This window comes from Engraulis encrasicolus, chromosome 7 (genome assembly GCF_034702125.1).
Source record: "Engraulis encrasicolus isolate BLACKSEA-1 chromosome 7, IST_EnEncr_1.0, whole genome shotgun sequence".
Classification (NCBI taxonomy): domain Eukaryota; kingdom Metazoa; phylum Chordata; class Actinopteri; order Clupeiformes; family Engraulidae; genus Engraulis; species Engraulis encrasicolus.
Window position 1 is genome coordinate 14,556,410 of NC_085863.1, and position 27,675 is coordinate 14,584,084.

Genomic DNA, 27,675 nt, shown 5'->3' on the forward strand with positions numbered 1-27,675 from the left:
GGGGTTGGAGGGTTCAACAAGCCATCACTCACTCTCTGATAAAGCACTGACTGACTGACGGAAACTTCACAATCAGTTTTTCTGCCACTTTCTTTCTCTAGGGTGGTGAAAGTAGTGAGGCAAGCTGTGTTTTGCCAATTGTGGGTTTATTGAAAGTGTGATAAGTGTTGCCAATGTGCACTTCTGTTTTATTGTGTGTGCTATTAAGCCTCACCATGTTTCTACAGTAACCAGTCTATTTTGAGCATATAATCTTATTATTCTTATTAATTTGTATAATCTTATTATTCTATTCTATCTCATTAAGTCTGGTTATGACACGATGTTGTGATCGTTAGAGCATTGTTTTGCTGGCTCCTCAGCACTTGGAACTTTGTGTGCTACATTTGAATCCTACTGTGTAGGCAGGTCAGCAGGCTGTCCGGCTGGCTGTGAACGTTAGGGATTGGGTGGAGGCTGCTCCAATCATTTCAAACTTTAGCGTCCAGGCAGCGTCCAAGCAAACGTTCCTCAAAGCAGCTCAGCCTGTCCATCTGTACACACTGCAGTACAAGGGGATGTATTGTACAATTATCAAGTTATTCATCACCTAACATTGAACACAAGAATCAACTTTCAACTTCAACTTTTCAACTTTATTGTCCCCAAAAGGGGCGATTAGGTGTGTAGCAAGACGTAAGCACATATAGACAACAAGAACATATACCACAGGACAGACATAAAGTGCAGTGGTCAATAATAGGTTAAAATGACCATAAATATGGTTATAAAAAAAGATAAAAACACGTCATGAATAAATAAAATAAATAAAATAAGAACATCATCATAAGAATGCCTTTGGTAGAGGGAGATGCACAGGTTCCTGTTGTGACCATAATAAGTCTCATGCCAATACTGCCGTGCAAAACAAGAAAGCAGTAACTCAAAATGGTCGAAAAAAATAATATCGGAAATGGGCTTTAAACTACCTAATTTGTCTTGTGTCAAAAAATGGTGGTCCAACACCGTCCCGTTTTAGAGAAAAATCATTTTGAAAGTGCAAAAATGGCCCAAAAAAAGTTACTGCGGTGTTGTTGAGTTACTGCTGCACTATCCTAAAAAAGCATTACCAGGAAGTGTCACCACCACTTTACCGACAACACAGTTGTCGCGCCATATAGGAAACTTTGAAGCCTTTTTTCTCAGTTTGCAGTTTTCAGAGTTACTGCGTTCTTGTTTTGTAGGGCAGTATACAGCAAGTCATGTGTCCACTGGTGTTGTATGCATTAGGTCCTGTGTACTGTCCACATCAAGCTCTCCTCAGATCAGGTCAGGTTCAAGTTCTCAGAGTTCATATTTGCAGACGGGACACACCTCTTTTTGTTTTCACATCAGTGTGTACACATTCTCTCTGTGCTATGATGTGCGCCAACCATACATCACATGACTTACAGGCAAATGCATTTCTCTGACATTTTGGAGTATATGAAATAAATAAGTGAATTAAAGTTAATAAGACAAAAGTATGGCGTTCATGCATACTGACAACACATTGAGCAGTTCATTGTGAATGTCTTTTAATCCAAACAATTACTAACCCTCAGCGGATTTGAAAAACAATAACGGATGCAAAGCGCATTTTTATATACTGTTGCTCTGACAATAAAATTGTTTGGACAATAGTTTCCGTCTCCTCCTGCGCTGCGATGAATGTTTTGGTGGTGTCTGGAGGAAGTGAGTCGGGGCGTGTAATTGTAAGTTATAGGGTGTGGTCCCCTCCTGGCTGCTGCTCACAGCCAGACTCTCTTCTCCATGCCTCTCTTCCCCCAGCTGTATGGGTGCATTCCAATATGCAGACTTAGGGCTGGGCAATATGACGATATATACCGTTATCGTGATATTAAAGTGTATATCGTGACCTTTATCCTATATCGTTTATATCGTGATAGTAATTTTATCAATTTTATATCAATATATAATTGAATATCATTTAATTACATTTTATGTTGTCACAATACACACTATAAGTTAATGTAACTGTAAAAATAAGAATAAAAAGATCAATTTTAAAGAAAGGTTGTTTTGCGACATGAAAAAATAAAGAGCAAATAAAGAGAATAACTGAAAACGTATGTAATTGTGCTTTATCGTGATATATATCGTTATCGTGATATAAAGTAATCCATATCGTGATTTTGCTTTTTTTCCATATCGCCCAGCCCTATGCTGACTTCCGTCCTCCCTTGCCCACTTGCCTGCTTGTGACCTCATGATGATGTCACTGACGACAGAAAATTGATTCAATATCTTGCAAAAGCACAATTCTAATGTCATTTTCTCATTTGCAATCGGGATGGTGAATGAACAAAACAAAAGTCTCCCAAAAGTTGTTGTGGTTCTGCTGACAGCCTGGAAACTGTATTGTTTTCTCCATGAAGGTGGGGCCAGGAGGCAGGGCGAGGCCACAAGCACAAGTAGAGGACAGAAGGCAGCATATTGGAATGCACACAATGGCTTCCCCCAGCTGTAGTGAGTGCATCGTAGGCAGGGCCGGATTAAGATGGCCCGGGGTCCCTAGGGCCTAGGCTACAGGTTACTGTGGGGTCCCCTGGAAGGCAAATTTCTGCACAAAATTGGTAGAGGCATAGTCATAATTATGAGCTAGGAATTAAGAATATTTCTGCCAACTATGGAGAGGAGTATTAATAAGATTTAAAACTACACTTGACACAACAGATGAACTTTTTTCATTATCACATTGTCACAATTCGGCAAAAAAAAGTTTCTTCTGGCCAATGGGGGGGGCCCTGGCAGGTTGGGGGCTCCTAGGCTTCAGCTATATCTAGCCTGTGCGTTGATTTGGCCCTGAATTTTTTGGGTGTTCATTATCAGAATTTGTCTTGCCTCCTCACAAACTTGTGGAATTGAATGAATGTTTACTACCAGCATCAGTTACTTTCAGGCATTTGTATCGGTTTATTTTTATATTACATTATTTGGTACACAAGTCTTAACACAGTAGCCTTATAATGCATCATTTCATGGTCAGGTGTTTAAAACATTCCACAATGTTGACTAGGTGAAGAAGAAATGTGTACTGTTTTGTGCAAGTAAAGGAAAGGGTGATGTCATCAGATCTTCCTGAAGAGGAAGAGTTAAAAGCAACACTAAGTAGTCTGTGTTTTTTGTATCCTCCTTTCAAACTTAAAATAAAGTGTCCAAAATCGTTTCAGCGATACATCAACTTGCGACAGGATGAAGGGCACTTTATGCAATTACAGGCCTTGGCGAAGCGAATTCAGCAAAGTGTGTTGTGCTCTGTGACAGACCTTTCCACTTCCAGTCTGTAGAGCAATGTTTCTCAAACTTTTTCAGACCGAGGACCACTTTGTTCCCCCACATGTTCACGGACCGGTTGTCGACTGAATTGATAGTTCATGGGTGTTAATTTGACGCTGCTAATTTCGATGCAGAGCACTTACTTTTTTCTCCACATTCACAAGCCTGTCTTATTGTAGTGAAAATGCTATGTTTAACTTTGCAACAATGTTACAAGTATAGCATACTGCTAGCTTGTCATGGTAAAATAGAAATCTCCTCGAGGACCACCTAAGCTCTGGCTAGGACCACTAGTGGTCCCCGGACCACACTTTGAGAATCACTGCTAAAGAGTGACTGAAAACAGAAACTTATTGCCTTAACTCTATTTTCACAGTAATCCTAGAGCAGTGCTGGGAAAGCATCACTTTCTGCAGTGGTATCATACGCTGAGAGACCCAGGAGAGAGAGGAAGACAAATATTGATTGTACAAATAGTGTGCATGACAGCTGTATTTCACATCAACGATGCTTCTGAGACGACGCTGCTGATATGATGTTTTCAAGATGTTATTGTGTACAGAGAGGGCAGACACAGTCAGAGCAGAGGCTGTTATGCAGAGGTGGATGCGTGTTATTATTAATCTATTTTAGGTATGTGGTCTGGTCTCCTGAAATAGTCTCACTTCACACTCGGCCCATTACCCATTTCATGCTGCTTATTGACGTGTTTATTTGCAGCCGTCTACCAAAGAGCAATGATGATGATCAAAAAAAGCCTGCTCTCCGCAGCTCATGAATCATCATGTGCAAAGTGCTATGAGACTTGACCATGAGGGTGCAGGTAATGAGGCTGTACAGGGAGAGCTATAAGACCTGCTTGTCTGATTGACCATCGACTGTGTGCTTGATGAAAATGGTATACTGCCGTTATGACCAGCCGCTGATTCATATTTCAGATGCAAAAAAATGTCATGCATGACTTGTAATGTCTGTTATGAAACAAGTGACACAGTGGAAAGAGTGCGTTTCTAGCAAGTCAAAATGGTTGTAACCAGACAGTCCCAAGTTACCGACCACAGTATAAAACATGTGCATAAACATGCGGGGGATTTTTTTAGGGCTTTTTTTTGCCTTTATTTGATAGGACATTTGAAGATGGTGACAGGAAGCGAGTGGGGGAGGATCGGCAAATGACACGGGCCGGATTCGAACCCAGGTTGCCGCCGGCGTAGTAACCTAGTGCCCTGCCGTTAGGCCACGGCAGGGCCAAACATGCGACTAGTTTACTGAGAGAGTATTGAGACTGGCACCACCAGTCTGTCAGTAGTGTTGCCAGATTGGGCGGGTGCCCGCCCAATTGGGCTACTTGGGATGAACGTCTGCGGGTAAAAATCTGAAAAATTGGCCATTTGGCGGGTTTTTCAGCCGTTTTGGGCCCATAGAAGTCAATGTATTTTGTTGAATTTGGGCGGAATTTAGCACATTTTGGCGTTTTTTGAGAAGCTTTTGGGCGGGATTTGGTCAGACACATCTGGCAACACTGTCTGCCAGTACATTAAAGGCCATTCCCTGAAGTTGACCTAGGGCTGATGGCTTTGATAACATGGGCAGGATGATGAGCAAACATGGGTGGCTCTCTCTACGCTGCTGTGTTTCTCAAACTTTTTCAGACCGAGGACCACTTTGTCCCCTCAAATATCTTCAAGGACCACCTGTCAAATGAATTGACAGTTGACATGTGCTAATTTGACACTGCTAATTTGGATACAGACCACTTACTTTTTTCACATTACAAGCCTGTCTTATTGTGGTGAAAATAAGACTTCAGCTATCTTTATGCTATGTAATAATGTTACAAATAGAGCATACAGCTAGCTTGTCTTGGAAAAGTAGAAATCCACTCGCGGACCACCTGAGCTCTGTCGCGGACCACTAGTGGTCCCCGGACCACACTTTGAGAATCACTGCTCTACGCTGCTGTGTCTGCACACAGGTCTCTCTCGAAGCTACATAATCCCTATTTTGTTTGACAAAGCTCTGATGACTAATGCCTTTGAGGGCTAAGCTTTTGTTACGTTCTAATTCTTAGAGGACTGGAGTAGTGGACTGTTTGTGCAAGTGGTGTGTGTGTTACTATACTGGTATCACTAATGGCGTCCTGAAACAAAAACAAAGTGCAGGTACTGGATTGGATTGGATTGGATTTGACCAACAAGCACTTCAATGCTTTGCCTTTGAGCAGAGCCAAGTCGATTAGGAGTATTGGATGGAATCGACCAACACACACTATTGGTAATCCAAATAAGACCGGAGCAAAAGTCTGTATGGAACATATGAATTCTTCATGTCTGTTCTTGATGTAAATGGCATGTGTGGATCATCTTTAAATCCTCATCCTTCCCTTGTTCACAGACTTAGTTGGTTGATTTTACATGGATTACTGATTGTCAAATAGCAACCCCTCATGCTCTGTTTGTGACTACATTTGTGTAGCCTCCTTTGAACAACAATTGGCTGCATGAGTTGTGTTTTTTTGTTAGGTTATCCATAAGTAATGTCTTTTCACATTTTTGTAGAGAAAAAATCTCTTGTGTTAATTTATTTTATGTTCAACCTCTCTGTACCTTAAGACATCACCAGTCATTGTGTGCAGTTGCGCAATAACCTTGCAAAGTAAAAAAAAAAAGAAGAAAAAAACACGCTCACAAGACAGATGTAAATTAATATTTAATGCCCTTCCTTGCCTCGCACTCCACTTTGAGTGGTTGTTGAAATGCATAACATGCCGGGAAAATGTTCTCTTAAAAGCATCACCGGAGCGGAGCGAGTGAACTTGTGTGTTGCTGCGCGTTCTCTCCCAGTCTCTCTAAGTGTTCTCATCTTGTTTCATCTCTCTTACACAGGCTGTCTGTGCATGGAGACCACAGTGCTGCTGCACAGAGCCCCGACACAGACCGTCTGCCTTCAGGACAAGAAACTGACGACGAGACCCAGCAGCAGCAGCAGCAGCAGCAGGGGTTTGAAGGTCCCGCCGTGGTGACCCACACGACCTTCAGAGGCCAGAAGGAGCTCCGGAGGTCGCGGAGGAGGCAGCAGCAGCAACGCCTACAAATCTGCTCGCCAATCTGCTCGCCCATCTCCGAGGGCAACGAGAGCCAAGTCAGCAGAGGGGGGAGTGTGTCCAGTGGGGGCGAAGGAGAGGGAAGCCCCTGCCCCCCACCTTTACCACTGACCTCTGCTGACCTCGCACAGCACGGCAAATCACCTTTAACTACCGGACACTTGACTGCAATGGGGTCGGAACAGTCTGACGTGTCTTTGCCTGCAACGGACGATGCTTTTGAGGAAGCACCTTCACAGACTTTTGAGGCTGCCGTTGTGCAGTTGCCAGTGCCGTGCGCCCAAGAGCAGACGGAGGCGCAACCTTTGAACGCAAAGGAAGGGAATTTAGATACTGTAGCCTCACTGCACTTAGCCCAAAAGGTCCAGGAGGACCTAGGTGCAGTCCTCCTCTCGTGCAAGGCAGAGGGTGAGCACGTACCTCCTCCCAGCCATCAAGGCTGCCAGGAGGAGACTTCAAGTACTGTGTTGCTGCAGCCAGATGTTGGGCAGTCTGAGAATAACAGTTCACTGTGCGTGAAACGGAGCCTGCATGCCCAGTCACAAGATCAGGCTGCTGCCGGGCTGCCGGACTACAATCGGAGCATTGTTACTACTGGTGCAGCGTTGCCACATCTGCATGAGGATAACCGCTTGCCGTGTGAGTCTAAAGCCATGATGGAGAACATCCTGAGGAACGCCCTCACTGCCCTGCAGGAAATGGAAACGACCCATTCCAAAAAGACAGACAGCGGCCACCATGACGCTCAAGTCGAGCGCGAGGCTTTTGTATTTTCAGCAATAACAAGACATGGTTTCCACCAGGAGGAGGAGGAGTTTGACTTCAAGCCAGCCTTGCAAGAGCTGGAGGACAAACATGTCGTGCCGACGACCGAAGACGAGCAGATCCTGACGGGGAGAGCGCAGGGGGATGGTAGCAGGTCCACCTTCTCGTCAGGCTACGAGTCCATCGCCGGCTCGGACACGGACATCCGGTCCAGTCCGGGTCAAAGCTTTGAGGGGAGTCCTCAGTCACTTCCAACCATTGCTCAGCAGTTCGAGTGCCCGTCAGTGGTGATACCCGAAATGACCAAAGAGGAAGTGACTGAACACCCAGAGAGCAAAAACACTAAGTTTGAAGAAGAGAGTGAAAGTGAAAGTGAGGACAGGAAAAGAGACATAGTATATGTGGAACTGGAAGATGGAAACCCTAACATTTGTATAGAGACTGATGACAAGCCAGCGATGGTTTGCAAGGTGGACAGCTTTTATTTTTATCCTTGTCTTGCAGGGGAACCTGATGGGAGCAAGGACATCACTCAAATCTCTGCTCAAGCAGAGAAGTCTGTAGACAATGACTCAGTTTCATGTTGCGCCATTCAGAGTAGTAGATCTGTTGTTGTTGAAGAGAAGTGTGTTCCTCATGAAGTAATTTCACACAATACAATTCTTGCACCTGATAATTTAATAACTGTGAACACACCGGTAGCCATCGCAGACTCTTTACGTTCAGACTGTAAGTCTGAGGAGGAGAAGGTTCACAATCAGGAGGAGACGAGACCAAAGCCCTTACCAATTGCACAGGAGTCGTTAGAAAGCCATACCGTCGTCAACGCTAAAGCAATAACTGAGCCCATGTGTTCCGATGAATGTGAATCAAGCTCAGAATGGACTACTACTGTAGCGGAATTTTGTGCCATATCTGAAGACCAGTCTCAGAACTGTGCTGAAAGGGAAGCCATGGTGTCAGATTTAAGAGACAGTTTAACAGCTCTCTTGGCTCCCACTCAGGACAAAAATATGGACGTTATGGAAAAGCAGTCGGGTAGCTCAATCGACTCGTCTGTGTCTGTGTCCGCGCCAGCTCCTCGGCGCCTCCTCTATCCAGAGTTCTCCCTTATTGCCACTGAGAAGGAGGTGGAAGAGGAGCAAGAGGAGGAGGAGGAGGAGATGGATGCCATATTTGTGAACGACACCGGCCCCATGGAAAGAGGAGGCGCAGGGAGGCGCAGCAGCAGAGGGAAGATCTACCCCTTCTCCCTCTCGCCCATCCTGGAGGAGGAGGAGAGCATGCAGGTGCCTCCCGTCACGGAGGCGGGAGGGGAGGAGGAGGAGGAGGCGGCGGCGGCCCGGGGCGGCGAACAGCTGGCCTGCTCCGTCCTCTCCCTCCTGCAGTCCGTCAGCGAGCGCCTGCAGTCAAGTGCCTTCTCCGACAGCGACTGCGAGACAGGCGCCGGCGGCACCGGCTCCGGCTCGGACCTCATCGATGCCCTGCAGGGCGCCTCAAGGTGGCGTAGTGACTCGGACACGTGCACGGACTCGGACGCGTTGGACACGTGGATGCCCAGGTGGCGCAGCACCTCGGACTCGGACGGTGTCGAGGATGAGAAGGACCAGCACGCCGACCAGTGTCACCTTGCACCGCCTTCTACTGTACCTGAGAAGGATGCACCAGATATAGGTGGTGGTGGTGATGGTGATGGTGATGGTAGTGTCAAATCAGAGCAGGCAGCCAATGGGTTGCCAGATGAAGCCCCTGAAGAGAAAGACTGGGTGTCTCTGCTGTCGAAACCCAGAAGGGTTCCAAGCAGCCCGTTTTACGATTACCTGAAAGCCAAGCCCACATCCTTACCTGCAGAAGAAGAAACCGTGAAGGATAGAAGCGTATCAAAAGCAATAACAAAGGTAAGCGCAACTGTTGATGGTCAGTCATGGACAGCCTACTTTCAAGTACAGTGCTGCGTGTTCTCCAAATAACCTGGCTCTACCTGCAGAACTCATGCTGATTGTCAATACTTAAAGTTTCTTTTGTTTGACATGTAAAAGTTTTCATCTTTTACCTGGCATGTTTAGATGATGAGACTTCCATCTTTATCAGAGGGTCTTCAGAGTCTCACCGTCAAAACATGGCAGGTAAAAGGCAAAAACTTTGACATGTCTGAAACAAAAGAAGCTTTCAAAATTGATTTAAATCTTACACATAATGAACCTCATACATCTATCATGCTGATTGTGTTCGCTGCTCTAGCAAATATCCAACATGTTTGATAGTAATAAGAAGAAATGCATGTCAGGCTACATTTCAGTATCATCACATAATATAATGTAGCTGTGATGAGGTGGATCGGGTAGTGCAAGGGGTTGGTAATTTGTGTTTCTGTCATCGTAGGGGGAACTGCCAAGCCTGGGAAAGACCTTCCCAAGACCCTCAGTGGTAATATGACACTTACAGTAGTATACACTGATGTGTGTGCGTGTGCGTTGTGTGTGTGTGTGTGTGTTTGTATGTGTGCGTGTGCGTGTGTTTGCGCGTGTGTGTGCGTGTGTGTGCGTGTGCGTGTGCGTTGTGTGTGTGTGTGTGTGTTTGTATGTGTGCGTGTGTGTTTGTATGTGCACGTACGGGCATGCATGTGTCTATTCACGTGCATGCGAGTTTCATTTGTTAAGTCACAATTACGCAATGAACGCTTAATTAAAGATGAGAGCTTTTCCCCAAATGATGGTGCAGCACATTTCCACAGCTAGACTGAGAATAAACACTTCCTTCCTCCCCGAGGACCGTGCTCATGTTTGGTTTACGAAAAGAGAGTGGCACTAATAAACAGTGACATGCCATTGAAAAAAGGTGACATAAACATCCTGTAATGTACAGTACATCCTGAAATATTATTTTCAGTATTGGGTCATTACCGCAGCCATCACCATCAACTGTCATTACTAGACCTAGACATGGCAGGTTTGAATCATATGCTCTATTTTTGTACTGAAGAAAAGATGTATATTTAGAACAATGGCTAGACTCGGTGATGCGACCATGACGACTTCCTTTTTCTTCTGCTCGAAGACGAGGAATGAAAATAAATCTGGAAATTCTATTTTTATTCGGCAGCATCTTAAATTAGTACAGAGATCAAATGCCATTGCCTGCATGCCATTTAGCAGTTTTTCTCTGGCGACGTTATCATCTTTCCAATTGCCACGAAGATGATGACAAAAAAATCAAAAACATCAAACAAACTTCTCATCTTAGACATACAATGATATCAGAACACACACTTGCTGACAGGAAGCTTACGTACCATGGCTGACAGTGTCACGTTTTAACCTTGATCTCGATCTCTTGTTTTGTGAAGATGCATATCTATAATGACGCTACATTCTCTGGAGAGAAGCAGACGATCTGTGCTGATGTCGTGGACACAGGAGGGATGACGACCTTGAAGAACGGAGCATCTATACGAGTGCAGTCAGGATGGTATGCTTTCTCTTTTGTCATCAAACATTTAAAAAAATACTGTATATATTTTAAGGGGGTTTTATACCTTTATTCAGCAGGACAGTTTGAGATGGTGACAGAAAGTGAGTGGGAGAGAGGGATGGGGGAGGATTGGGAAATGACCTTGGTTCGAACCCGGGTCCCCGGCATGACAGTGCAGTGCCCTACCGTTTGAGCCACGGCAAGGCCCATCACACATTATTTGGGGATCAGGCCTTTATTGACAGGAAGGTGCAGGTGGGTGAGGAACAGGAAGCGAGAGAGAGAGAGAGAGAGAGAGAGAGAGAGAGAGAGAGAGAGAGAGAGAGAGAGAGAGAGGAGAGAGAGAGAGAGAGAGAGAGAGAGAGAGAGAGAGAGAGAGAGAGAGAGAGAGAGAGAGAGAGAGAGAGAGAGAAGGATCGGCAAATGACCTTTGGTCAGAATTGTATGGCCAGCGCCTTAAACCACTGAACGACGTCGTCCCCTGTCATCACAGTATACTCTTTTACTGACTCACTATGTTCTAAGTTAGTACCGAAGAATGACAACATCAAACATCATACACCTCAGCCATCTGGGGCCTCTACTAAGAAGCTGAGTTGAATTCCAAGAACAAGGTTAAGTGATAAACCTGGCTAAGTTAACCTGCAGGAAGTAGTAAACCTGCTAATAGATTCTCCACTGACATTATTTAGCTAAGGAAATGAGGGCTCTTCTATTAGATGATTTACCACTACCTCAAGGTCAGTTTAACCTGGTTCACTATTTAGCCATTTTTTTGGAATATTCCCCTGGTTCAGGAGTAAACCAGGTCAAGTTAAGAAGTAAATCGTCTAATAGAAGAGCCAAGAGTCCTCAACTTAACCTGGTTTACTTTAGCTGAACAAGCTTCTTAGTATGGGCCCCTGTGCACGTACTGTAAGAAGGCAAATATAACCGAGTGCAAAAACTACTGACAATGTTTACTGTGTTTGAGAGAGAAGATCATGTTTTTTCTTCACGGCAAGATTCATTCGCTCTCGAGAACATAAAAGTTACTGCTATATCTGTCCGATGATGCCCTGACTCACAGCGGTGGAGATTGATGGTTTGGTGGGAAGTGCTGCACAGTCTTAGCCGTGAAGAATCCACAAATCTCTGCCCTGCCACGCTTGGATTCAAGGCGTGTAAAACCGCTTTTGTCACAGTGAAATATGCCCTGTGATAAAGATAGCAGCGGCCCGAAACCTCGGGAATGGACTGAGCTGCTAATTAATTGATGGCGAATCATATCTCATCATTCTCTTGGCCTTGCGATACATGTTACGCCATAGGGCTCCGGAAAGCCCTCCATAGAAAGATACTCTTGTCTTGTCTTGCTTAGTAACCTGCTTCAGCAACAGTCAAATGCTTACGCAAGACGCAATCTCATTTTTAATGGATGCCAACATGCCATTTGTATGGAGAGGGAGACCACTTCCTCGTGGGATTGTTGCTCGTGTTGCATTATTAACACGTCAGGAAGTGTAGTGTTAGCCTTAGCAGCGGCAAACATGGCTGGGAATGCGAACTCCCACCACTAACTACCGTAGGTGCTTACTTACAGTACCATTGCCTGCCCTGTTTTCACGTGTCAGCAGTAGTACTTGCTGAGTTTTGTAGTGCGTATGTGATTTTAAAAGGCAGCAAGGTTGTTTTGCATTACATCAGGGTCTTTGTTGTTTTGTGTTATGTAAGACTTAAGTGCGTACCTCCTCTGGAAACCCCACACTTGGGTTTTGTGTGGGTTGCCCTTGCAGGGGCCTATACTGAAGAGCTGGTTCAGGAGTAAACGAGGTTAAGTTAAGAGGTAAATCATCTAATAGAAGAGCCTGGAATCCTCATTTTCTTCATGAGGACTCCTGGCTCTTCTATTAGATGATATACGTACCTCCTAACCTGGTTTACTCCTGAACCAGCTTCTTAGTATAGGCCCCTGGTCAGGGGTGCATTTCTGGAAAGCATAGTTGTTAGCAGTTAGCAACTTCGGTAGTTGCCAATGGGAAATTGCATTGCAAACAACAAAGTAGCTAACTTTTCAGAAATGCACTGCTGTATTGCTAGCGGTTTGGAGTGAAGTGGGAAAACAATACACTGAACCTGCCAGTTAATCCTGAGTAAATTCTCTGTTGCGTTTTCCAGTCATTGGTGGTTTTGGGAGGGAATGGGAGAATGATTAACATGTAGACAAACACATTGTTGTGGGTTCATGGCCATGTGCACATCCCATGTTTATACATGAATGTGCCGATCACTTTCTATAAACATGACAGAAAACTTCGTAACTGATTTTGAACCGAATTAAAATCTGAATGTATATCAATCCATGAAATTTTGCTATAAATATTGGATAAAGATTTAGTTAAATGAATATTCTTTATTTTTCTCACAATTACTCTCTATTATTTAAGATTTTGAGAGTTGTTCATACAGAAGCAGAGAGGAAAGAGGTGAAGCTTCGTTTCCATAGTGTCGTGTGTATCTTGTGTTGAAGAGATTGTTTAGAGAGCAATAACTTCTCCCTACACACACACACACACACACACACACACACACACACACACACACACACACACACACACACACACACACACACACACACACACACACACACACACACACACACACACACACACACACACACACACACACACACACACACACACACAACTGCACGTGACAGGTTAAAACTGAGCAGTGAGGGGGGCAGGAGCCTGGTTTCCATGGCTGCAGCTTGTGTGTGATGTTTGGTATTGAGAGTGCAGAGAGAGTAATGACACCACTTCACACAAACACACACACACGTATGAAATGAAACATGGCGGCTCAAACTGTGTGTGTCTCCCGTAGCTGGCTGCTGTATGTGGAAGCGGGTTTCAAAGGCTCGTGTGTGGTTCTGGAGGAGGGAGGGAGGATACTGACCCAAGGGAACAAGCAGCCACAGCAGTCCACAGACAACAGCATTGACTCTTCAGACCCGGTGTCCTTCGGATCCATAAGAACCGTAGCTAAGGTATGTCATCACCATTTTTTGCCCGTGTTAATGCCTGTAGTTTTTAAGTTGCAGTTCAGAGATGGACACACTTTTTAAATATACAGTATATACAGTATTTTAGGTTTTTTTAATGCCTTTATTTGACAGTGACAGTGAAGAGATGACAGGAAATGAGTGTGAGAGAGAAATGGGGCAGGGCTGGGAAATGACCCAGACCGGACTTGAACCGGGGTCCCCGTGGGCATGCAAGCCCAGATGTGAGGGGCTTAGCGCACTGCGCCACAGTGCTCCCCTCAGAGGTGGACACACTTGATTGAGGAAGTTAAAGTCCTGTTATGTATTTTGAAACTTTGACCTCTGCTCTTGAAACGCTACACAGTTCTCCTCTACCAAAGGGATTGGCTACTTCAGTGGATTAGAAAAAGGTGAAAAAATATTCGCACACCGTAAAAGGTCCCTTTTCGTGATTTTAATGTGAAAAATGAAAACGCATCTTCAGGGGTAATGAGGTAATGAGGTGAAAGGCACTTCTGAATCCACTTTGCAGCTCTCCGTGGGCAATAGCCACCAAAACTAAGTTTGCAAAATGAGTACCCCATGAGTACCCCATTTCTCTGTACCTCAGATGATGCAATCAGGGCCCTAAATTACTCTTTTCATCACCAGCCAAAATGGCTAGTATATGTTAATCTTACCAGAAAAGGACACCTCACCGACAGGACACCTGACGAAGACCTTGCTGGTCGAAACGTTGTGCCATTTTTCACATTAAAATCACGACAAGGGAGCTTTTACGGTGTGCAAATATTTTTTCTCCTTTTTCTTATTTACGTTTTTGATATTCTGCACCCATAGCTAGTTGTTACCTTGGGATGTTCACGCACCTTACATTTTTTTACTTCAGTGGATTGCCAAGAAAATATAGAGCAGGTCTTTTATTTTCTGAACCTTGAATGTCCTCCTCTGTTTTTGAATGCGCTTCAGGTTACTTTATAAACATTACACTCTTTCTATTTCTGTCATTTTATGAAGATGTATCTTTACTTGGCCTAAATGTTTTTTGCACTCTTTTAGTACGACAGCATCCCGGAAATCCACTGCCACGGCGAGAGTCCATCCCCACTTACCCTCCGCTCCCAGAGAGAGCATTTGAAGGCTGCCCCCATATCCAAGTTCACCGTCAAGTCTGGATGGTAATATTAATCTCCTCGTAATTTAATTCTGCATGAAACCAAATAAGGGGAAGAATGGAAAATCAATCGTGATTGCATCTGTTTCATTTTTCTTTTCGTTCTTTTTTTTCCTGTTTTGACCCTACATTCTCCATTTGCCCGCCCTGCAATGCAGTACCGTTTCCCCCTTTTTTGTCATCTTAACAATATTACATTTACTTTTTATAATCACAAGCGAGATGCATAATGAAATGCTTCCAGTTCTCTGTTTCTTTGTATGCGTCACAGACAGGTCAGGGACACACATTTCAATGATCTATTTATATTTCTGTATAAAATAAAAGTTTATTGTATTGTGTGTGTTGCGGTTTTCTATAGCTGGCTGGCTTATGAGGAGACTGGGTTCAGCGGTAATTTTGCTGTTTTGGAAATCGGAGGGAAAATATCATATGGAGCCGGATCCCCGATCACCCAAGCGCGATCTCTACGCCCCCTGACTCGGGTAAATGCCCACCCTACCTGACCTTGCATTCTATTCGATGTGTGTTCTGTTCTCTTAGCCGCTTAAAGAAACCTCAAGTGGTTTTTCCAGCCTCAAACTGATGTATCCAAAAGCATATCATTGTTTCTCCAGTGGTAATGAGGTGAAAGGCACTTCTGAATCCACTTTGCCGCACTATGTGGACAATAACCATCCAAAATAAGTTTTCAACGGGAGTACCCCATTTCTCTGTACCTCAGATGACACAGTGACACTGGGCCCTAACTTACCAGAAAATGTCTTGTAGATGTTACTCTTACTAGCCAAACACACCCACTAATGGGTCAAAGTTGGGCTTTTCTACCAGCCAAACTGAAATTTCACCAGCATTTGGCCTGTTGGCTGGTGTTAATTTAGAGCCCTGGACACAAGCTTTCAACGGAAGAGGGAAACGACCAGTGTTGCTTTAAGAACACTTCAGTCTTTTGTCTTTGGAGTAGTGGGAAGAAGTGTTGCAGAACTCAGCATTTATTCACAGACAATAACATTGGTCTCGTCTGACTCTTTGACAGGGCGGACCGAAAGTCAGCAGGCCACTGGACCCCAAGGTGAGAGACAGCAGGATGAGAAGGCAGAACACGTGTGCGTGCGTGCGTGCATGCGTGCGTGCGTGCGTGCGTGCGTGCGTGCGTGCATGCGTGCGTGCGTGTGTGTGTGTGTGTGTGTAGGTGATTTTTGTCAATGTTTTATATGTTTAGTTTAACTGCACAGTGGAGACGCAATTTCAAACTTGCATAGATTTTTGACAATAAAGTACACTTGACTTCACTTGACTTGAGAAGCAATACAGACTGAGGTAGTATGGAGAAGGCAGTAAAGACGCGTCAGTTACCCCAAAGGAAATAAAGGAAACCCCTAAGGAAATTAAGATGACCTTTCTGACTTTGGCTGTAAAGAAAAAATAAACACCCCTCATTCTTTAGCCTACATAAGATCAAAAGTGTGGTGTTAGTTAACGCTAAGCCTAAGCCTACATAACATAATCCTAAATAATTAATTAGTATGCATTATATAACATTTAGCATGTTCTTTCATCCAATGCAAATTATGTGTGACATATTATTGTTGCACACTTTGTTTTTACTTTGTACTTAGCACTAGGAAAGTAATACTTGTAGGTACTTGAACTTTTTAAAAACTTGGTAGCCTACTGATGTCTGCAGAGAAATAAAAACAAAGTGAAGGGCATTTGTTGGGTAGTTCTATGTAACACTACATGCTATTGCATTTAATACACTAAGGAATCATAAAATAGTGCTAACCAACCAGCTAGCTAATGATATTGCCAGTTGTCCGTCCCTAAAGCAGCCTGTGTGTGTGGGTGTGTAACCCTGTGCAGATGGTGCTGTACGAGCTGCCTGGTTTCCGTGGGGACAGCGTGGAGCTGGGGGCCAGCGCGCCACAGGTGCCGCCGGGGCTGCAGAGGGTCTGCTCGCTACGCGTCGTCACTGGAATGTGAGTCATGCGGCCACACACGTGCTACCACAGCCACCACCACCACAACCACCACCACAGCCACCAAGGCCACCAGGGCTTCAGTATAGGGAGACCCCAGTGTACACAACAACAACAACAACCTACATGCACGTGCCACCACCACCATCACAGCCACCACCACCACCACAGCCACCACCGCCACCACCACCACTACAGCCACCAAGGCCACCACAGGCTTCAGTATAGGGAGACCCCAGTGTACACAACAACAACATACATGCACGTGCCACCACCATCACAGCTACCAAGAACACCAGGGCTCTAGTGTAGGGCCTTAGTGTAAAGACCCCCGTATACACAACAACAATACGAATGCACGCGCCACCACCACTACTATCACCACCAGGCAGGGCTGGATTATGGCCTGGGGCCCCTAGGCTACAGGTTGCTGTGGGCCCCCCCCCCTTAGGCTGCAGCCATATCTAGCCTGTGCATTGATTCGGCACTGACCACCACCACCACCACCACCACAGCCACTAGGGCTCCAGTATAAGGCATCAGTGTAAAGACCCCCAGTGTACACACACAACAACAACACGAATGCATGCCAGTACCAGTCGTCCACTCTCCACCACCCCCACCCTCAACCCCTAACCCTCCTCCTTCCCACCGCGGAGGAGGCCGCAGTGAACACAAACGATCTACTGATGTAATCTGCCCCCTGTGTAAAGACCCGGACTGCATACACGCGCACACACACACACACACACACACACACACACACACACACACACACACACACACACACACACACACACACACACACACACACACACACACACACACACACACACACACACACACACACACACACACACACACACGTGCCACTACCAGTGGTCTCCCCTCTCAGCTTAGTTTTAAAGATCCCCAGTCAACACACATGATCTCTCGACTAGCATGCGGAGGCCTGTGCACACAATAACAGGAATGCCATGATCACGACTGCAAAGCCCCAGTTCACACAATAACAGGCATACCACCACACCAAGCAGTTGTCTCTTCTTACTGTGAAGACTGTTAAGATGGAAGCCAACACATGTCAACTCGTATCACCTCTTTACACGCTGAAGAAGGGCTCTGCCCGAAACGTTCGTGGGCGAATAAACAAAGAAGAAATCTGAAGAGTGCTGTCCTTCGCTTCATTTATTCATTCAAGTTTTTGTGGGATTCAGCACCCAGTTAAGAATTGTTAAGTAGCCTATTTAGGCGATAGTGTGAGCGCGTCTTCTCCACTTTTTGAACTCGTATCACACAATAACAGGCATACCACCACACCAAGCAGTTGTCTCCTCTTACTGTGAGGACTGTTAAGATAGAAGCCAACACATGTCAACTCGTATCACCTCCCCCGCCTAGAGTGAAGACCGCAGTCAACACAAAAACCACCACCTGTCTTCTCCCCTGGTGTAATGGCCATACATGCACTTTTTTTTGTACGGGTGAGGCACAAATGCAATTTTGTTGTGTGCAGTGTTCCCTTGAGTGCTGTGGAGTGCTGTGTCACAATGACAATGGGAGTTGGAGTTTCCCAGTTGGACTTTCACTTTCACTTTACTTTTCCCACTGATTAATTAGTATTGCACATTGAGGGTTGTTAACCCGGATGTGTCACTTTTGGCTAATACCTAACAGCTATGTTAGTAACAGCAGATTTTCCCAATCCCAGACTTCCTCAATCAAAAGTTTCTTATTAGACCCCAGCTATTCTTTTCAGTCTATCTTGTATCAAATTTTCCTCATTTTTCTTTTGTCTCCCAACCAAAGGACGATGTGGAGAAAATTGCAGTACATGTGCGCTCTAAGACTGTTGCTTTAAGATGTCAGAAAACAATAAAGTGTCACCGTCCCTCTCAGCCTTAAGATAACATCTCATTCAGAAGCTCAAGGTGTGGTGCTCAGCCGGTCTGCTTCTAACAGACAACAGCTAAAGCTGTGGGGCTTTCTGTGTCACGCCGCACATTGCTGTGTCACACACACACACACACACACACACATATACACACACACACATATACACACACACACGCGCACACACACACACACACACACACACACACACACACACACACACACACACACACACACACACACACACACACACACACACACACACACACACACACACACACACACACACACGCATGCCTTTGGGTGTGGTGCAACAAAATCAATGCTCTTGACTCCTGCACTTCCCCAGGGCTTGTAAACACTTCAGAAAAAGGTGCAGTGCCTGATAGTGTTGTCACACTAGTGTGTGTGCCTGTGTGCCTGTGTGTGTGTGTGTGTGTGTGCCTGAGTGTGTGTGCCTGAGTGTGTGTGCCTCCATGTGTGCCTGTGTGTGTGTGTGTGCCTGTGTGTGTGTGTGTGTGTGTGTGTGTGTGTGTGTGTGTGTGTGTGTGTGTGTGTGTGTGTGTGTGTGTGTGTGTGTGTGTGTGTGTGTGTGTGTGTGCGTGTGTGTGTATGCCTTTGTCTGCCTGAGTAAGCATGTGAAGGCAAGAACACACCAAGTGCACACACACCAAGAGAGCACACCAGACATTTCTATTGTATTACAGTTCTCCCTTCGTCCTCCTCACTCTTATTGTACTGAACTTTATGCTGTGACTCATTGATGCGTTCATCTCATTGTGATGGTACTTTCATCTTGCCCCTATGTAGCCTTGCTGTTAAGTTATACTGCATAAGTGAAGTGAAAGCCCATTGGGAAACTCCAACTCCCATTGTCATTGTGACACAGCACCCAAGTGAACACTGCACACTGCACACAACGAAATTACATTTATGCCTCACCCGTGCAAGGGGGCAGCCCTCAGTGGCGCCTCATGGGGAGCAGTGCGGTGGGACGGTACCATGCTCAGGGTACCTCAGTCATGGAGGAGGATGGGGGAGAGCACTGGTTGATTACTCCCCCCACCAACCTGGCGGGTCGGGAGTCGAACCGGCAACCTCTGGGATGCAAGTCTGACGCCCTTGCCGCTCACCCCTGACTGCCCATAGTCATTGTATGATGTAGGCAACTGTTCAATGATAATGACTTGAAATTACGTATGTGCAGTACTTGTGCACTTTAAGACACTGAGCCAGTGGTGCTGTGGATGCTACATGCAGAGCAGGGCAACCACTGTCCCCAGGGAAAACTCACAACAGACAATGTGTTCATTATATTATCCTGCTTGTCCATCCCCAGTAGCTGTGACAGTAGTTGTTAAAGTGTTTCTTCTGTGTGTGTGTGTGTGTGTGTGTGTGTGTGTGTGTGTGTGTGTGTGTGTGTGTGTGTGTGTGTGTGTGTGTGTGTGTGTGTAATAGCTGGGTGGGGTACCTGCGTGAGGGCTACAGAGGTGGTCAGTGTTTGCTGGAGGAGGGGGAGTATGCGGACTGCAGAGAGCTCTGTGGAGCAGACAACACCCTCCTGTCTCTACGCTGCATACTGTCAGTGAGTATTACACTGTACACACACACACACACACACACACACACACACACACACACACACACACACACACACACACACACACACACACACACACACACACACACACACAAAGGAACAGACAGCTATCAGTGAGTATACACTGTACACACACACACACACACACACACACACACACACACACACACACACACACACACACACACACACACACACACACACACACACACACACACACACACACACACATTGGCAGCAGGTCTCTAAATTAACACCAGCCAACCCACCGAATGCAGGTGAAAATTCAGTTTGGCTGGTAGAAAAGACCAACTTATACTAGCCATTTTGACCCATTGGTGAGTGTGTGTTTGGCTATTGAGAATAGCATCTATTATCCATTTTGGCTGGTGATGAAAAAAAGTTAATTTAGAGCCCTGATCGGTAGACACAGGGACGGATCATGACTCCATGGGCCCCTGGGCCAGACAACAAGAAAGGGCCCCCTCCAGATGTTAGAGAACCTATATTGTTGGGCATTCAGGTGTTTGTCCCCTGAAAATATGTGAAAATAGAGTTGTTAAAAGTGTGATTTTACACAACATGAGAATGGAAATTTAGAGGATTGGGCTTCAGGGCCCTCTGGACTCTTGGGCCCCTGAGCCTGGGCCCGGTAGGTCCTTGCCTTAATCCATCCTTGGGTAGACATGTTTCCAGAGTGACTCCTATGACTCAATTACAATAATTGCATTAATTTCCATTATGTGGTGACCAAAAAAATGACATTTTGCTGCGTCTCTAAATTTGAAACGATTAAAAGATACAAGCTGCTTGACTCATAAAAGCTGAATAAATCCAGATGGATAAATCCAGCCCTGTCTAATGCATTATGCATAATAGATGACTGGAACATAGATGCACCAAAAAGCTTAGTTATTTATTGTGCATCAGCGCACATTGAAAGTTGTGTATCAGGGTACATTGTCGTGAGGAGTAAATGAGGACATAACCTTGTTGGCCGGGAGAAGAACGCGGAAATGTGATGCAACATCCACCAAATAATTAACTAGCAGTTTTTTTTGTTCCACTGGCACTTTTTGACAGCATAGTTATTGATTCACTCCAAACCTCTTAAAGTGATGACACACAGGGCAATGTGTTTACAGCAGTACTGTATGTCTGGGCAACAATGTAAGATGCTGTTTGAACTGTTTATCACTATAAAACTTTATCAAGAGAATTGGATCAGCGGCAGACATTCTTAAAAAAATCATTCCATCAGAAAAATTAGGAGCTATCTGACTATGTTGTTGCCCAGTAACATTACTCAAAAAGTTGTCCTTTGTGTCATTGCCTCAAATGTCTTTTTTAAGCCTGTCCTGAGCTCTTTAGTGTCTGTCTTGTACTGTGTATTTTTTATCATTACCTCAAACATCTTTTGCATCTGTCCAGTGTATTTTTTATTAGTACCTCAAATGTCTTTTTTTATGCCTGTCTTGTGCTGTGTATTTTTTTGATCATTACCTCAAACGTCTTTTGTGTGTGTCCGATGCTGTGTTTCAGGACTGCATTGAGCCAGCCATCTCGTTGAGAAATGCGCTGTCCTCTGAGAGCGCTCCCATGGACATGGTGGACCAAGATGTCCCGGACATGGAGAAGCAGGCCGGCCCTCAGCTTGCCTCAGTCCCCGTCTCTATCTGTGTCAAGAGTGGAGTGTAAGTGTGACATGCTGGGGAAGTCTGTGTCTGCGTGTCTGTGTGGGTACCAACTCCCTGACCTAAAACGCAGTCAAATAACACACACACACACACACACACACACACACACACACACACACACACACACACACACACACACACACACACACACACACACACACACACACACACACACACACACACACACACACACACACACACACACACACACACACACTCACACTCACACTCACAATCACACAATCTCCAACACACACACTCACACAATCTCCAACACACACAATCACACAATCTCCAACACACACTCACACACAATCACGCACACACTTTCACGTTCGCACAGTCACACACACACACAATCACACTCACACTCTCAGTGTGCATGTATTGTACATAGCCACCCACAGGAATGTGTGCGTGTGTGTTTTACTGTTTCTGTGTTTTGCACAACTGTTTGTCTTGAGTAATGAGTTTTCAATGGGCCAGGGATTAAGGCCGCGGCGGAGCGGAGCGGCTTCGGTGTGGTACGGCACACTTCCCTTGTGGCATTCTGCTGCGCCGCATTCCATTGTTCTCAAGGCAACCCCCACGCACCAGGGTCAAACTGTGGCCGATCCAGTGTTGATCACCATTTAGGGCTATTTTTTTTACTGGCAGCGCTCAATGAAAAACACATTATTGCTGGTAATGACCATAATTACAGCATACAGCGAAACATAAACATTAGAAGTGGGAGCATCTATTGCCATGCCAGTGTGCAGAGGAAAACAAGCTTGTTAGTGATAACACTTCCACAATTATGATGGATGATGTTAAAGTGTTGAGGCCTTTATTATTATTCACACTCAGTCATGAGTCAGTGTGATCAGGGGTTGGAAAATTACAATAGGAAATCCACCAACCACTTGTTATTAGTATTTGGCAAATGGTAAATGGACTGCATTTGTATAGCGCCTTTACACTCCTTCAAGCACTCAAAGCGCTTTACATGATATGCCTCACATTCACCCATTCACACACCGGTGGCTGTGGCTGCCATGCAGGCTACCATCCTGCCACCAGGTGCAACTTAGGGTTAAGTATCTTGTTCAAGAACACATCGATGGGGTCAGACAGAGCGGGGCTTGAACCTGCAACCTTCTGGTTGCAAAACAGGCTACTCTACCACCTGAGCCAGCATCAGCCCGCGGTGGACTGGTGGTAGACTGGTGGTTGGTACAAAGTACTTTGGTCCCTAGTTTATTTCCATGCCGAAGTAAAACACCTTTACTGTGTTTGATTGTGTGAATCTACCAACCACTTATTACTAGTAAAAGGGAAGTCACTTGCGCTCTAACCTTCTGCGTGCCTCCAGTCCAGGACGGTATACAAAATATAGTAAACTGGTCCACTTCGGAAAGACTAGGCCAGGGATGACTGGAGCACTCGGATACTTTTTAGTATTTTATTGTGGTGCAAACACAATGACTGACGTTTCGACGCAGTGTGCGTCTTCTTGACGGACTCTGAAGAAGACGCTCACTGCGTCGAAACGTCAGTCATTGTGTTTGCACCACAATAAAATACTGAAAAGTATCTGAGTGCTCCAGTCATCCCTGGCCTAGTCTTTCCGAAGTGGACCAGTTTACTCCACTTATTACTAGTATTTGGTAGATTGGTGGCTGGCTGTTACAAAGTCATTTGCTCCTTGAGTTCATGTCCATGTCGAAGTAAAACACCTTTGCTGTGTTTGCGTGTGTTTGATCAGGTGGGTGGCGTACAGTGGGAGGTGGTTCTCTGGGCAGCAGTATGTTCTGGAGAAGGGCCATCACCAGGGCCCTCTGGACTGGGGAGACTGCAGCGGAGAGGTCATGTCCATACGGCCCGTCCGATTGGTAAGCTCTTGTTCGTACTTTACTTTACTTTACTTTACTTTACTTTACTTTACTTTACTTTACTTTACTTTACTTTACTTTACTTTACTTTACTTTACTTTACTTTACTTTACTTTACCTTATTTTTCAGGACATTGCACATTAATGAACATACTGTACATCGCATTCCACATTATTACGCAAATGACATTTTTTGCCGTTTTCCCAAATAATCAATAGAAATGACAGTCGTCATAATTTTCAAGTCATCAGCCATTAGAGTACAATTAAAAAGTGTTTGAATGAACCTTCCCATGATAACGGTATTTTTTTAAATAATAAAAAACTTAAAATGTCCAAAATGCTCTGTTCCAAATTATTACGCAAAACAGTTTTGTAGTGTTGTAATCCAAATGTCTTTCTTTTTTCCCATTTACATCAAAACAGGTGACATTTGGTACCTTCTAAATTACATTTCAATGTTCAAAACTTGGTTATAAGCTGTAACTGGAATGCTGCATTTAACATTGAAGTCAATGGCAAGGCATTGCTTGGTAGTTATGGAAGCCCAGATATCCTTGATGCTTTGCTCTCAGCTGTTTTTGTTTGTTTGGTCTGGTGACCCACACTTCACTCTTCAATATACCCGTAGATTTCCATGCCACGTTTAGGTGCTTTGGAGGTGATGACATTCTAACTCACCAGACATAACATCCCATTCATTTTCAATGGGGTTTTATGTCTGGTGAGTTAGAATGTCATCACCTCCAAAGCACCTAAACATGGCATGAAAATCTACGGGTATATTGAAGAGTGAAGTGTGGGTCACCAGACCAAACAAACAAAAACAGCTGAGAGCAAAGCATCAAGGATATCTGGGCTTCCATAACTCCCATGCAATGCCCTGCCATTGACTTCAATGTTAAACGCAGCATTCCAGATACTAAGACAAAGAGCTTATCAACAAGTATTGAACATTGAAATGTAATTTAGAAGGTACCAATTTCCAACTGTTTTGATGTAAACGGGGAAAAAAGAAAGAAATTTGGATTACAACACTACAAAACTATTTTGCGTAATAATGTGGAACAGAGCATTTTAAGTTTTTTATTATTTTTAAAAATACTGTTATCATTGGAAGGTTCATTCAAAAACGTTTAATTGTACTCTAATGGCTGATGACTTGAAAATTATGACGACTGTCATTTCTATTGATTATTTGGGGAAACAGCAAAACATGTAATTTGCGTAATAATGTGGAATGCGGTGTATACATGTAAATGTACTAGATTATAGCACAAAGTCTTTTTTCCAGCAATCAGGGGTGGTCACCTGCAGTCTGCTGCATGCACGTGATGGTGTGTACTTGACGCCACCCGCAGGTGACCCACAACACTGCGGTCGGGCAGGCAGGGTCATTGCAATATCTGGCTAAGTACTCTCTGGGGGGCAGATAATTACATTTAAAGCTGCAGACATGCAGAACAGAATTCAATAAACAAGAGTAGTCTGAAATGTATGCAGACCAGTTATGTTAAAGGGTATTTTTGATGGATTTGAGGTTATCATTGTAGATAGTACTGTGTTTTCAGGGAAGTACTCCTAGATGCTTCTTAGGTATTACAGTAGGTAACTGGCTGCTTCATCCACCACTGGAAGCTTGTTATCACCCCACACCTGAACATGCCTGATAGCCAGAGGAGTTGAAGAAATATTGTTAGGTCATTAATGTATTACTTTTGCCACTGCATTCCGTCTTGACCATGCAACTCCCAACATGTTGATTGACAAGAATGTTTGTGATTTTGGAGAATGAAATGTGAAATGTGAAAGCAATGTGAGAAATATTGTCAAGTCATTTACTGTTTTCTGCTTTCAGTCTGGAGGAACGAGAGAGCCAAAACACCTGGTACGTGAATTCAGTGCAATACGTTGTGTCATAATTTCATTTCAAGAAAAAAATATGCAGGTCACTTTTGGTGACCTATCCTTATTTTTAGGTTTCGTAGAATTGAGTATTACCATTTTGGAATATGCTCAGCTGATCTGCAGATCTGGAAGTAGGATATCCGTACAGGGCTGGATTAACACACAGGCTAGATATGACTGCAGCCTAGGGGCCCCCACCTGCCAGGGGGCCCCTGATTGGACAACCATGAAAAAATGCAGAATTGTGGCAAGATGCAATATTGAAAAACTCAAATGTTGTGTTAAGTGCAGTTGGTAGACATGGTACCGTTAATTCCTAGCTCCTAATTATGACAGTGTCTGTGTAAATTTGTTGCGAAACTTGACTTCCGGGGGGCCCCCCACAGCAACCTGTAGCCTAGGGGCCCCAGGCCATCTTAATCCGACCCTGTATCCGTATTGGCTTCATCCAGTCTACAGTGCATTACAGGTCTAATCCGATGAAGTGATTTATGTTGAACTAATAGCTGAAGTGCTGCTGCCAGGTCCGCAGATCAGCTGAATAGATTTGAAAAAAAAAGATCTCAACCTTTAAATGCAAAGAGAGTTATAGAATTAGCCTATTTCCCTACTAAAAAAAGTGGGTTACTCGTTTAAGTGAATGAGGTTGATTTTATTTAACTAAGCTTTTCACTTTTCCCTTTTAAAGATCCGGGCGTACAGTGAGGAGAACTTCTGCGGTGAGCATCGGGAGTACGAGGCCGAAGCGGCTGACTGCAGCGCTCTCAGCAGAGCCGTGTCTTTCAGGGTGATTCACGGAAGGTCAGTAGTCTGCTGATCAGGCAGAACGGGGCTCCTTTTACTCAGTGTGACCCATTACAGACCAGTCTGACCAGCTTGCACATTGCGTAGAGTAGACACTTTTATTCCATCGCACATATTGCTTTCACTTTTGGGCCTAGCTAGCTGCCCTGGGATTTTGTTGAACTAGCAATGCATATTTGCAGAAAGAGTCGATTAGTCACTTTTAAGTCAGCTGTACAGTAAAGATGGCCTTCACTATCAGTATGTCACTTAGTTGTAAAATTTGTTGTAGTACTTGAAATGAAAATGACATTTACTTCTGGTATTAAGTGTGGCATTGAAGTGGACTGCAAAGATTGAATTTAATTGTGCAGGGAACTCATTTTCTAGCTGCACATACAATTTTTCAGTATTAACTTAATAACTTATTAATGCACATCACTTTGAAGACTAACAAAAAGTAATCTTGTCCTTCTCCTTGTGTGTTGTCCAGTTGGGTACTTTATGATGAAGAGGGCTGTTCTGGAAGCCAGTATGTCTTATCGGAGGGTCTTTACCCCAACCTCACGTCCTGCGGCAATGAGGACTCACCAATCCGATCGCTGAAGCCTGTTCCTTATGTAAGTACATCTGCCTCAGTGCATTTAGACTTCCATAGCACTCCTTTCATACTGTCAATAATCTATATCAGTGGATTTAGCACTTGCGTCATACTGTTAGACTTCATAATAAGCATGAACTGGACGTGTGAGCTGACACTGCTTGATTCACCTTGTGCCCTGATGAAGGCCCTGTAGTGGCCGAAACATGTTGGCAGTGGCAGTATTTTTAATTATTTAAGTTCTAACATGAACTAGCCTTTATAATAAAGCGGTTTTATCTAAGAAGAGTGCCTTGGCGTCCTGCCTTTTTTTGGGTTTTTTTTTGACGTGTGAGTAGTTTGGAAATTGAGTAGTGTAAAGAAATACAGACCTCATCCAAACACCAGAGAACTTCCTAATAGTTCTAGCCAATCCAATTTTGTTGATTTACTTGCTTTTGTTCTGGTCCTGTACCCCAAATGAAAATAGGAGAAGGATTTGCAG

At 44.6% G+C, this 27,675-nt stretch overlaps 1 protein-coding gene across 2 annotated transcripts in view; it reads left to right on the forward strand.

The window, feature by feature from the left end:
* Positions 1-27,675, forward strand: part of LOC134452506 (uncharacterized) — a 47,289-nt gene that overhangs the window by 15,317 nt on the left and 4,297 nt on the right. Inside the window, exons 4-17 of one of the 2 annotated variants that reach the window (XM_063202929.1) lie at positions 6,204-9,084; positions 9,569-9,613; positions 10,533-10,654; positions 13,523-13,685; positions 14,742-14,860; positions 15,218-15,341; positions 15,893-15,928; positions 16,720-16,835; positions 20,187-20,313; positions 21,871-22,022; positions 23,773-23,899; positions 25,758-25,787; positions 26,496-26,608; positions 27,084-27,210. In XM_063202929.1, the coding sequence (XP_063058999.1) occupies positions 6,204-9,084; positions 9,569-9,613; positions 10,533-10,654; positions 13,523-13,685; positions 14,742-14,860; positions 15,218-15,341; positions 15,893-15,928; positions 16,720-16,835; positions 20,187-20,313; positions 21,871-22,022; positions 23,773-23,899; positions 25,758-25,787; positions 26,496-26,608; positions 27,084-27,210 (4,282 nt within the window). The remainder of the gene's footprint in view (positions 1-6,203; positions 9,085-9,568; positions 9,614-10,532; positions 10,655-13,522; positions 13,686-14,741; positions 14,861-15,217; positions 15,342-15,892; positions 15,929-16,719; positions 16,836-20,186; positions 20,314-21,870; positions 22,023-23,772; positions 23,900-25,757; positions 25,788-26,495; positions 26,609-27,083; positions 27,211-27,675) is intronic. The other variant, XM_063202930.1, reaches the window with a different exon arrangement.